Source organism: Perissodus microlepis, chromosome 7 (genome assembly GCF_051167445.1).
Source record: "Perissodus microlepis isolate ML-2025 ecotype Zambia chromosome 7, ASM5116744v1, whole genome shotgun sequence".
Classification (NCBI taxonomy): domain Eukaryota; kingdom Metazoa; phylum Chordata; class Actinopteri; order Cichliformes; family Cichlidae; genus Perissodus; species Perissodus microlepis.
Genome location: NC_140467.1, coordinates 8860065 through 8872863, shown reverse-complemented (window position 1 = coordinate 8872863; position 12799 = coordinate 8860065). Strand labels below are relative to the sequence as shown.

General features: G+C 40.6%; 1 protein-coding gene across 4 annotated transcripts in view; it reads right to left on the bottom strand.

Moving 5' to 3' along the window:
• shank3a (SH3 and multiple ankyrin repeat domains 3a) overlaps positions 1–12799 on the bottom strand; it is a 201175-nt gene that overhangs the window by 160320 nt on the left and 28056 nt on the right. For all 4 annotated transcript variants that reach the window (XR_014800651.1, XR_014800652.1, XM_084933196.1 and 1 more), the window contains exon 2: positions 8359–8877. Coding sequence is in view for 2 of the 4 variants with exons in the window: in XM_084933196.1 (XP_084789322.1) it covers positions 8359–8670 (312 nt within the window). In the remaining 2 variants the exon portion in view is untranslated. The remainder of the gene's footprint in view (positions 1–8358; positions 8878–12799) is intronic.

Sequence of the window (12799 nt, the reverse complement as noted above, 5' to 3'; positions counted from 1 at the left end):
GCCGGGGGATTCCCATGATGCATTGAGTTTTTCCTTTCCAGTCACCATTCTCACTCACTATGTATTAATAGACCTCTCTGCATTGAATCATATCTGTTATTAACCTCTGTCTCTCTTCCACAGCATGTCTTTTATCCTGTCTTCCTTCTCTCACCCCAACCGGTCGCAGCAGATGGCCGCCCCTCCCTGAGCCTGGTTCTGCCGGAGGTTTCTTCCTGTTAAAAGGGAGTTTTTCCTTCCCACTGTCGCCAAAGTGCTTGCTCATAGGGGGTCATATGATTGTTGGGTTTTTCTCTGTATCTATGAAGCGCCTTGAGGCGACTTTTGTTGTGATTTGGCGCTATATAAATAAAATTGAATTGAATTGAATTGAATTAAATAAAGTTCCTATTTTACTGGAGGGTGCCTAGTGTCTAAGGCTGTCCTCAAGCAAAGAGGATGTTACAAGTACAATCTGTCAATATATAATTAACTTAAAAAGCAGTAACCCCGATAAATGAATGCTGCAGTTGCAGCATTGATGCTTTGATTTTTTTTTTATGTATGCGACTTCAATTTTCCCGCTCTATGACATTTCCTAAATGCATTCATTATTATGCATCAAGATGTAAAAGCTATGCAATAAAGATGAGAGTAATTAAATTTTGGGGGGGTCAAGTACAGTTCTAATACAAGAAAAGAACCTTAAAGCAACAATCATGAGGGTTGGCTTTGTGGATAGCTTATTTTAGCTATCCTGCTACAAATTTGATGTTTTCATTCACTCTCGCTTGTAATACCTCTGCTTTCTGTGGTAAGCTCACTGCAGAATACCTGCTCAGCACCAATGAGCCAAAACATGCTCTTAGCAACTTACTGTTGAACATGGAAGCTTGTCAGACACATAAAACACTTCTAAAAAGGTAGTTAACAAAATTAACAGTTTACAAACTTAACAATATCTCCAAAAGTTGATTCTGTTCATCTGGACGTAGCGTTTTGTGGGAGAAACGTTTCGTCACTCATCCAAGTGACTTCTTCAGACTCAGCTGACTGCAGGTTTCCCCAAATCTTATAAACAGTACATTTGCATAATGACTGAAACCAGCCCACTGAAGGGACAATGGGCTGGGAGGTCAGTTCCTTAATCTTAATTATGCAAATTCTCATGACCATTGATCAACAACCACTGACCAAAACCCACTGATCAAAGACCACTGATCTATAGCCATGAGTACCATTCACAGAGAGTTGGGGAATGGCTGCAATCACAGCATTGTAAGATTGTAAGATGTACCCTTAGGCCCCCTCCTCAATTCAGAGATGGTCTTTCCCTTTTCACGTAAATGGCCTCCTGGACTCCGCGCTCAAACCAGCGTTCCTCCCTGTCCAGGATGTGTACATCCTCATCCTTGAAAGAGTGTCCACTGGCCTGTAGGTGTAAATAGACTGCAGAGTCCTGGCCTGACGAGGTCGCTCTTCTGTGTTGTGCCATCCGCTATAAATCCTGGCAATCCTCCTGGCACTTAACAGCGTACACTATGTTACTCTGTTTGTGTCGGGGGACCCGATCCTTGGGGTGGACCAATTTTTGGCGCAGCGTGTTTTGGGGTTTAGAAGCCACAGAAACCCGGTGTTTAGAAAAAATGCGTCTCAAGTGCTCTAATACTCCTGACACATATGGGATCACTACAGGTTTTCGCTTGGGCAGCAGTTGTCCTTCTCAAAAAAAAAACAAAAACCCACTTAACAATAGTATCAACTGGACAAAAAATAAAAAACAAACAAACTAAAGAAACAGATCGTTTGAGTCAAGGTGTCTGTGTCAGTATTTGGACTGAAAAGTTGCGTTCTTAGTCCTGAATTATTTTCGGGGGCTTGAGCTCAGTCCAGGTCTGTCAATATTTGGTTTCTGCTTCTAAATCTCAATCCATCCATTTTCTTAACAACTTATCCAACTGAGTTGCAGGGAGCTGGAGCCTATCCCAGCTGACACTGAGTGAGAGATGAGCTACAGCCAGGGCAGGTCATCAGAGAGACAGACTACCACTCACACCTACACCCGCACCAATTTACTAGATGCACAGGGAAATCCCTTCTCTACTCAGAAAGGCACCAGCAGAACTGTTAATTTGGGTAACACCAGAATAACAGAACTGAAATCATATTTGTTTTTCAGCTACTAAATTTTGCAGTCTGCATTCAACCAATCTGCAGTGTAAATCAGGTAGCAGTACTGATTAACAAGTTACTAAACGATAGGTTCCCACTCTTACTGGCTAAGGAAAACAACAGTTGCATATTTGGAAATACGTCAAAATATCATCTGGACTGACGATGCAGGCAGATGGTAGTTAAACAAGAACACACAAAAGGGACAAAAGAGATTAATCTGCCAGGAGGCTACACAGCAGGTACTCAAAACATGATGGCCACATGTTCCACAGAGTACAAAAATGACATAAGGCATAACTGTCACTGGATATGTACTCGGTAAATTGGCCAAGAAAAGAATTTGACGCTGATGATATAAAAACAACTTGAACTTTTTTTTTTTTTAGCTTTTTTTCAATTTCTGAAATTTCTACTTGAAAACAAAAATCCTATTATTTATTCAGCAACAGATTTACAACTGTAAGGTCAAAATGACAAGCCTTGGGGTTAATGGAGAAGAGACATTTTTAAACTTAATAGTCTATTTTCCACATCACGAGATCAAAATTAAATTTAACAGTCCTACAAAAACTGCCATTTTTTACTTTGACTAATAAAAATTCTACATTTGAATAATTGAGATGGCGTTTGAACAATTAGTCACTAGCACAGACTTTTTAAAAATTTCAACAGCACAAAAAAAGACAGCAGGGATGAACCAGCATTGTGTTTACACATAACAGACAAGTATCTTTAGTGACTTTATTTCTAGCATCCTGTCGGCAGCCTTTGAATTTCTTTAGTTAGCTTAATGAAAAATGCTAAAAATAACAGAGTTTAACAGGTATAAAGCTGGATTTTTGCACCAACTAAGCCATCCTCAGTCAGCTGAAAACATGGTCTATCTTGGAACGGCTTGTAGTGCACAGGAAATTGAACAAGGAGAAGTGGTGCAGGCCTAAAAAGCAAAACCAAAACTTTACTAGTATGTAAAAGTTATGTCTTCAGGGTTTCAGTGGAAGGGTCGCTTTGCAAAAGCCATTTTAAAGAAAGGGAAACAGGGAGAAATGACTTAACAATGCCAAATTATAAAAGAACTGGAGTGAAAATCAATGGAGTGATGAAACCAAGTTTGAAATCTGGGGTTCAATGGGTTCCATCGGTTTTGGGGATCTTGTCAAAACAGATGGAAAACTGAAAAGTGCAATCATATGTTTAAACACCACGCAGTAAAGTCTGGAATCTGCCTGATTGGCAACAGCATAATTTTTTTGCATTGATTCCAAACACACTGCCAATGCAGCAAAACTATACCATGGAGAGTCAAAGGAGCTTGCAAAGAAAAGCGTCTGGACTTCTTTAAGTTACTTGAAGACGTGTAGAGGTGTATGCTGTACAGTGCAGCGAGAAATGCCCAGACCTCTACATTGGAGAGACCAAACAGCCACTTCACAAGCGCATGGCACAACACAGAAGAGCCACCTCCACAGGACAAGACTCAGCAGTCCATCTGCATCTTAAGGATAAAGGACACTCTTTCGAGGATGCCAATGTTCACATTTTGGACAGAGAGGACAGATGGTTTGAAAGAGGAGTGAAAGAAGCCATCTATGTCCACTGTGAGCGACCATCTTTGAACAGAGGCGGGGGTTTACGACACCAACTCTCTGCCATCTATAATCCAGTTTTGAGATCCCTTCCCAGACGCCTTAACGCCCACTCACATCCTGGGCCATCTGACCTCAGGAATTCGCATGATAAGGTGGGGCCAGGTTTCACAATGAACACACCCGAAACTCTGGCTGATTGGGACCCACACCCGCTTTCACACCTTGGCTCAGGCGATTAGAGGATCATCAGGGGGTCCTTTTGTCCCTCTGTGGGGGGATACTCCCACTAGGTTTATATCTGGGACTCTCCACCATTTGACCTTAGAACTGAAGAAGCTTCTCGGATGAGAGGTGAAACGTCTTCAAGTAACTTAAAGAAGTCCAGACGCTTTTCTTTGCAAGCTCCTTTGACTACGATGACCTGGATGACTGAGAACCTTCACAGATATACCATGGAGAGAAAACCGCACAATGGAACACTCCCCAGCATGTGGACCTCGACATTATTGAAGCAGTGTGGGATCATCTTAACAGAGAACAGAACAAAAGGCTGCAAACATCCAAAGAAGATGCTCTTCAGGAAGCCTGGAGAACTATTCTTGAAGACTTCTTAAGACTGCCTCAACGACCGTGGCTCAAGAGTTAGGAGTTCGCCTCGTAATCGGAAGGTTGCCGGTTCGAGCCCCGGCTTGGACAGTCTCGGTCGTTGTGTCCTTGGGCAAGACACTTCACCCGTTGCCTACTGGTGGTGGTCAGAGGGCCCGGTGGCGCCAGTGTCCGGCAGCCTCGCCTCTGTCAGTGCGCCCCAGGGTGGCTGTGGCTACAATGTAGCTTGCCATCACCAGTGTGTGAATGTATGGGTGGATGACTGGATATGTAAAGCGCTTTGGGGTCCTTAGGGACTATTAAAAGCGCTATATAAATACAGGCCATTTTTTACCATTCAACTTCAATAAATTGCTGCACTTATTTTGTATTTTCCTAGCAAAATAGAACGAAATTAGCGGTGACTCAAGGCTTTTGAAGAGTACTGTAGAATGAAAAATGTCAAGGACAATGTCTTTAATGAAATATTAAGCCTACATATGTACATGTGCCAAATGTTTCCAGAAAATAACTTACTCAGACAGCAGTTCAAGACAGTAGCAGACAGGAAAAACAGGGTACCTTATAAGCCAACTACACAGGCAGAAAGAGGAGGGAAAAACATTCAAAAACAACAGAAAAGACAAAGAGGGCATCACAAAGTGCTAAGTCCAGCACAAAAGGATGTAAAGTGTAAGGAGGGACACCATATGCTGCTACATGCAAGCATGTGAACAGGAAAATATGCAGAGACAATGAAAGGGCCTTCAAGATGTCTATTTCAGTTCGACCCAATAAGATGCAGCAACTATTGTTACAAACAAGAGAGCTGAAACCTCGAGCTTCCACAAGACAAATGTTTTTTCAAAGAGAAAGCATACTGCGTGTAACCCTCAAACCCAAAGGTCTATATAACAAGACTTGAGGGGTTTTTTTTGGTTTGTTTTTTGTTTATTTTTAAAATTATTTTCTCAACATCATAATCGTGACAGATTTCTACATCTGACAGAAAAATGTATTCTGTGAACGGATAAAGAAATGGGATGCACTGAGAGACGTAACACGAAAATAAATGGAGAAGATGGATTAAAGCAGGTAGGCAATAGTGGGGCAGACTATTTATGTGTGTGTCTCCCTCTCTTTTGAGAGATGAATGACACCCATTAGCGGTATTGGGAATCTATCTTTTTTGCTTCAATCACAAAAATAGAATTTTTGTGAAGCTGGGTATGATGAATACTAAATGATACCCATGGTCGGAAAAAAGTACAATCTTTACAAATAATTTCCCAAACACCCCGACCGAACAAAAGGTGGTACTGACTGCTAATGCAACTGTACTATCTCCTGTTGCCAAAATAGAGTTAGAGATTAAATGTTTGCCAAAGACTGAACAGTACTTTTATGTAATGAAGGACTTGCTTAGAATAAATTGCAAGCTGAATGACTAAAATCCATTAATTTTCTTCCATAATTTCCATAATTGTCTTCCATAATTTTAACATCACTCTTTATTTTACTCCATCACCTAACCACACCTGAAGAAGAAATTCTCAAAACACAGTTCACATGCAAGAATAGCACCAGAAATAATACCCCTACTTCAGATTAATTAGGCTGAAAAAATACTGAGAACTCAACATAATAGGCCAGAGATTGAGAAAGAAATTGTGAAGGAACTATTAACTATTTTATACTCTGGCTTTACTTCATAATGGGCTGTGCTCCACCCTAATTTCTCGCAGAAAAGGGAAAATGTTGCCCAGCATGATCTTTGCATGGTGCTTCATTCTCCTGATCTAGGCTTGAAACACAGCAGGAGATGTGTAATCCTACTTCAGGCAGACTATTCTAGTGTAATCTCCTGCTTACTCAGAGTACACACGAGTCACTTTTGACTGCTCCATAAAAGATTCAAACTGTCAGAATCTGGCCATCTGTCATCTGCCTCTATGTTTGTCTGTCAGATTTCAGGCAAACTCTCTGTTTGTCTTTCCCTCTATCACTGTGTCATCCCATATGTGTTCTTGCTTTCTTATCCATATACTGGACTAAATGTGACTCACTGAAACTGAAACTAATAATTCGTGGAGCATCTTAACATTACATAACCACATTAAGGCAATTCCCCGGGCAATGGGATTAGGACTCATGAACATGAGTGCATGTTTGAGTGTGTAACTGTGTAAGCTTGTAAAACCATGCCCAGGTGTGTGTGTGTGTATTCTTTCATGTAACTGCAAATACTTATTCTATATAATTACATATTTGCATGCTGAGAGTTTTGAGTGTTTGTGTGGACATGAGTTTGAGCTTGCTTGAAAACATTTTTGTCCACACAGGGCTATTCTATAGCACCTTTGGGGAATTCTCTACTTTCTTTTCAGCTGCCTTCCTTTTATTTCCTGCCTTTATTCCTGGCATTCGGTGCTGGAGCCTCACTAAGATACAATGGGTCATTTCAGCCAAGAATCCAACAACAATGAGGTAATCAACAACAACAAACAGAGCACCAGCCTCTTGCCTTTGCCATCAATGTCTGCAGAATGAATAGAAACGGGACACTCAGCCTAACTTCTTGCAAAAAGCTTAGTAACTGAGCACAAGTATGTAGCGAATGGCTGCCAGGGTATAATCTGTGTTTTGCTTTACAATTAATAGACAATATCTCAGGTATTAATGTGAAACAGAAGGTGAATGGCTAGATAAGTTGATAAGTGTTGACTCAGAGTCATGTGTTATTCCAGAGGAATGTCACTTCATTTGTCTAATAGTGTGATCTTATATGTGCTACTGATATATATATATATATATATATATATATATATATATATATATATATATATATATATATATATACACACACATATATATATATATATATATACACACACATACATATATATATACACACACATACATATATATATACACACACATACATATATATATATATATATATATATATATATATATATATATATATATATGGAGAGAGAGAGAGAGAGCAGCAATAGATGCAGACATATAACATGGGGTCAAGATATGTTGAGCTGAACGTTTTATTTTACAGCCAAACAAACAGTAAAATGCTATTTCTCTGCAGTTAAGTGCAGTTCCAGGCAATCAAATTGAAGATCCCCGTTAACCTCAAAGAAATGGCACCTTGACACTTCAGTGAGAGTTGTTCCACTGCACTGCATTACTCAATGTTGTTGAATCTACATGAATGAGATAGCAGAGCTTGAAAACTGAATGACAGAACTAATTTATTATGTGCCCATTTGTCCTGTTTCACACCACCTTCTGCAGCAATCACATACCGATATGGACACACTTGTGAAGGCGATCAAATGGTTTCAACAGTCTGATGGTTCTGCTTTTATTTTCAGTGGCTGCAATACTACACAGGCACAGGCTACACATTCAGAGAAACTGCAGCTTCATTAGTGGAGGAACAGTGTATGATTGGACCTGTTATACTCTCTGGGCACAGAGCAAACACAGTGGGAAGACGACATGATGAGGTAAAGTTTTACTGTTTAGGTATAACTGTCATGATTCTCTACCTCGTGCCTTCTTGTGCATTTGCAATCACCTCACAGCCTCCGTTACCCCTGATGCCTTTTCCATTCCTCCCCCTTCCCTCAGACCCCCATTCTCACCCTAAGTGGCCAGTTGTCAAAGTCAGCTGAAGCCCAGTTAATGAAGAGGTAGATTTATTAGCGAGGCAACAGTGGAAAAGGTAGGGAGGGGAGGAGTGGAACCCCCAGAAGCCAGCAAGCAAACACAGCTACTAAGTGTGCATACCAAAAAAAAACAAAACCAAAAACAAGGGAAAAGAAGAGCATGGGTGATAAGGATAAAGAGAAGCTGACGGAAAAGACGAAAAATTAAAAGCTGACGATGTTTAAAAGGACAGATAATACATAAAGCCAGCAGTAGAGAGGTAGAAAGCACCTATTCAAAGAGGAAGGGGGAGAGGCAGATTACCTCTCTTTTATACTCTGGCTACAGAATGAGCTCTTACCGTCTGCTGCAAGTCTGGGATTCCAATGCGGATGACCACCGTGTTGCCTGTTGGCTCCTCCATGGGTGCTCTTGCACTGTTGCTACGCTCTGCACTGGGACGGAAAGCCGGAACACCGTGAGGAACGGGAACGCCACTGTCCTCTTCCCGGGAGCTGCTGCTGTCAGTGCTGGCCCCCTGGCTGCCGTTTGCTGCGTGTGTGTGAGGGTGTGTGAGTGTGTGTGAGTGTGTGTGTGTGTGCTGCTGCTGCTGCTGGTCCTGCCGTGGAGGGCTCGGTGGCTCATGTTTGCCGGCTGCCGGACGCAGAGGCATGCTCCGTGTTAGAGGCTCGGTCTATCCGTCTCTCTCTCTCTCTCTCTCTCTCGCTCGTTCGCTCTTGCTCTCTCTCTCGCGCTCTCAACACACATTCAAACACACACACTCATACAGTCAAACACACACGCAACACAAGCACACGCATACACCGATGGCTCTCGCTCACACTACACGCACACACCGTTTGCAGCATGCATCACTCGCCTGGGAGAGAAAAAAAGGGAGGGAGAGAGAGGAGGGTGGCAAAGGGGGAATGGGCAAAGAGGAGGGGGTAATAGGAGATTACAGAGGGTTGGAGGGTAAAAACACAAAGATAAGTACCCAAGGCAACTTGAAACTAACACTGAAATTAATAATGCAGGGCAACTTTGAAGAAATGACATTCACAGAATAGTGCAAAATCTCTGTCTGCAACTTACACACAGGATCACCCTAATGCCACTAGCAAAAGCTGAAAACAAATAATGGAGGGACAGCATGAATAAACAATTAGATAAAACATTTTTGGATCATTTGCATTAACTATAGGCGCGTTTGGATAGTGTTAATGACAGCACCACTGCCAATTAATTCGTATAATGACCTCTGCACCCATTGATGTTGCAATATTCATAATGTGACACAGCTGTTGTCACACACTGTTGATCTTGCTGTAGAGTACTAACACTATGGTAATATTAGGACAGCGTGTGTGCGTTGGTGCGTGTGTGTGTGTGTGCGTGTATGCTGGCAACGGGAGGGGGATGTTTGTTCAGATCAATGCGGGGCAGGATTTGGCCTTCATGCTTCACTTTATCTATGGGGGGTGTCAGTGATCAAAAGCCTCCCTGGTAAACAGCAACACACAAACAGAACAAACTGCCTTTAATGTTGATGAGGTTTTCGTGGGAGTTTTTCCTCATTGAGGGCTATTTTCATACAGGTCCTAAGGCCAAAACAAATAAACATCAATCTGACCTTGATTTCCATCTAAATGCTTTGTTAAGCAGGGATCCCGAGCGTTTCAAAGTTTGCCATTGTATATGAACAAAGATGCATTATTATTACACTGACCAACATCGACTTGCGTGGCCCCTGTTCTCACATTCAATTGAATTCAAAACTCCAGATAACAGTAGAAAAGCTTATCTGCTGAGATTAGTAATTGGACTCTGTGAGCTGTGCTTGAATATAGTCAGTTATTCACACCACAATTTAAACAAGTGATCTCCTCATGGGAAAAAATGTGCTGTGAAACATTGCAGCAGGTCTGTAAATTATTAACCGTGATGTTAAGTCAGTGCTATGCCCCATTGTGTTCTCACTGACATCCTAGTTCAAGCTGACCAGACGGCCCCAAGACAACATTTTCTTATTAGGTGGAATTTAAAGAGAGCGCTTGAATGAGAAAGTGATGAAAGCAAGCAGATAATGCGAGCAACTGAGTACGTGTGCATATATGCAATAGCTTGCAAAGGTTTTAGGCATTAGTGGATTGCGTTGTTATCCGTCAAAGGATGTCCACCTAACAGACACCAGACAGTGTAAACACACAGTAAAAACTGTAGCAAGTTTCTTAGCGATGACTAGGCAAGCATACTTGCTGAGGAGCTTGAAAAACTGTACACTTGATATACATTGCATGACCAAACCCTGGAGGATTTCTGTTTACAGCACAAATACTGAATAAACACCACCTTTGAAGGCATCCTTCATTTATTTTTAGCAATAAAATTGTGCACTTTTTGGTCACTATATATATATATATATATATATACACATATATTTTTATTTTATTTTATAATCTTAGATAAAGGTACTGACTAAATGCTATTAGTCAGCTAAATGCTATTAGTTAACAAATCTTCTTGAAGGGAGACATGAGTGAGACAGAGAAGGGAGGGAATATAGTTACAATCTTTGAAAGCTTCAGTGTATCTCACTGGATTTCCTACGATGGGGAGTTTTAGCACACACGCTGCATCACGACATCAGAAAAGCCTTTGATTCCTGTCGAGAACTTCTCAGCATAAATAGTTTAGAAGTCAATCATGCGGCTATCTTACAGGTTCAACAATATTCAGCACTCAACAGTGCAAGGGCTTCATTCTGTGCTGCTTGGGAAAAGTAAGCATCAGGCTGCACGTTATGAAACACTTAAATGAGATATGAGCCTCACAACCGATAACGTGCTAATTTGGAGGCATATATTTGCTTTCAGTTAAGAGAAAATCAAATATTAGCAGGTCTAGGTAAATAAAATAAACCCATTTGCAAGGTTAGATGAAAACAAGGACATATTCTAAAATCGTTCCCATACTGCAAACTCTAACACCTCTGTCAGCAGATCTGAGTTAGGGCATGCCTGCACTTGCCTGTTTTCACAGTAAGCACATATCAGGAAGTCATCCACTTCAGACACGCGGTCATCATTAGAAATACTTTGATTTTGCTCCCTGGGCTGAGCCTGAGCGGGACACATGTCCTAGCTGTGAATTACTTGCCCTACTCTCACAAAGACGACAATTAGTCATTAAACAGATTTTGTACTAGGGTTAGTCATCTCCAGGTAATGTAGAGTAAAGTTCATCTTCAATAGCTTAAATCACATATCTATGTAATAACAGAGGGGTTACCCAACACCAAGCACTACAGAGGCTTAGATGCAAATCCGCTGCCAATGCTGGACACTTCACAGTATGTAATCTCATTTGCTCCAAAGAAAGAGTATGGCAGGTTGTCCTAATGCATTACAGCATCAAGCAGGTCACTCGAGCTTTGTGTAACTTTTGCCTGCCAGGTCTTATGGGTACAGAAAATTGATAGCATTAAACCTTGCTGTTCAGCTGTGTGTTATTGGTTGTTATTAGTATTGGTTAAAATGGGTTTTACAGGCTTAAAACTACATTAGCACATTTCAGAGTCCAACACTGTTTGGAATCCAACACTTTTGAATTTTTCAAAATGACTGATATCTAGAATAATCTAATTTAATAGACGTGAAATAGCAATAGATCCCACATTAAGTCTGTGAATGTGACAAAGAGCCCTAAGTTGGCTTGCCAATAAGCAACGATTCCCCAAAGATATCTGGGGAAGAGCCAGGCAGACATTTCATCCTACTTGCATCATACAAGGATAAATTGTGTTGGCAACAGCGCTTGAAGAGATCTACATACCAGGAACAAGTTATCTAGTAGAATAAACGGCAAGAAAAAAAAGACAAGGAACAAATAATTGTGGTTAAATCATTAACCAGAATAAAACTCTTCTTAAACTTTTGACTTGATTTACAAATGGAATTTGATTTAATTGCTACACCTACTTCTGTGCTCTCACAGAACTTATTCTGAACATCGCTCCTCACACGTCAGTGGTGGCATTATGGAACATCACGTTTGATCCTGCAAAGTAAAGGTCTATCAGGCTCACTTACTATCAATCCTATTAACTGTATTTTTCAATCTTTTAAGTCTCCTTAGTATAAGTCAGAATTTCAATCCGATATTTCAGAAGTGATCAGTTTTTGAACAAGCTTGAGTTTCTAACCATTTGCACCGAGGTTGCAAAAAAACCATTTTTCTCTGCTAACTTTACGAGAAATTACTTTTGCAAATATGCAATGCAAAATAATCAAGCTTCCAGTCCTGATGGATTTCCTGTCAAATTCTAGAAGAAATTTCATGATAAATTAGCTCCTCTATTGTTTGTGGTATATAATAATTCCTCGGAACAAGGTTCTTTGCCACCCTCCATGAACCAAGCTGTTAGCTTTTGAGAAAGAATAATATTATGCAGTTCTTACAGACCACTCTCATTAATAGGGTGTTAGCACTTTGGTTGGATAACAGGGTTTTTTTTAATGGCTGCCACCTTTTCACCAATATGCACACTCTTTTAACTCTTTTACTCTTTCAAATTATTCTTACTATTATTTAAAAATGCTACTTTAAAACCAGAAGACTAGATTTGATAGAGCAGAATGAAATTACCTGTTTGCTCTACTATGTAGATTTGATCTTAGTGAGAAGTTAATTTCTTAGATTTCATTACTGAAAAAGCTACGTTCAGAGGACCAGAATCAACTTTTGGATTATTTCCTTACCTTGATGATTGAGCATGCATCAAGACTTCTTAAGTAAAGCTT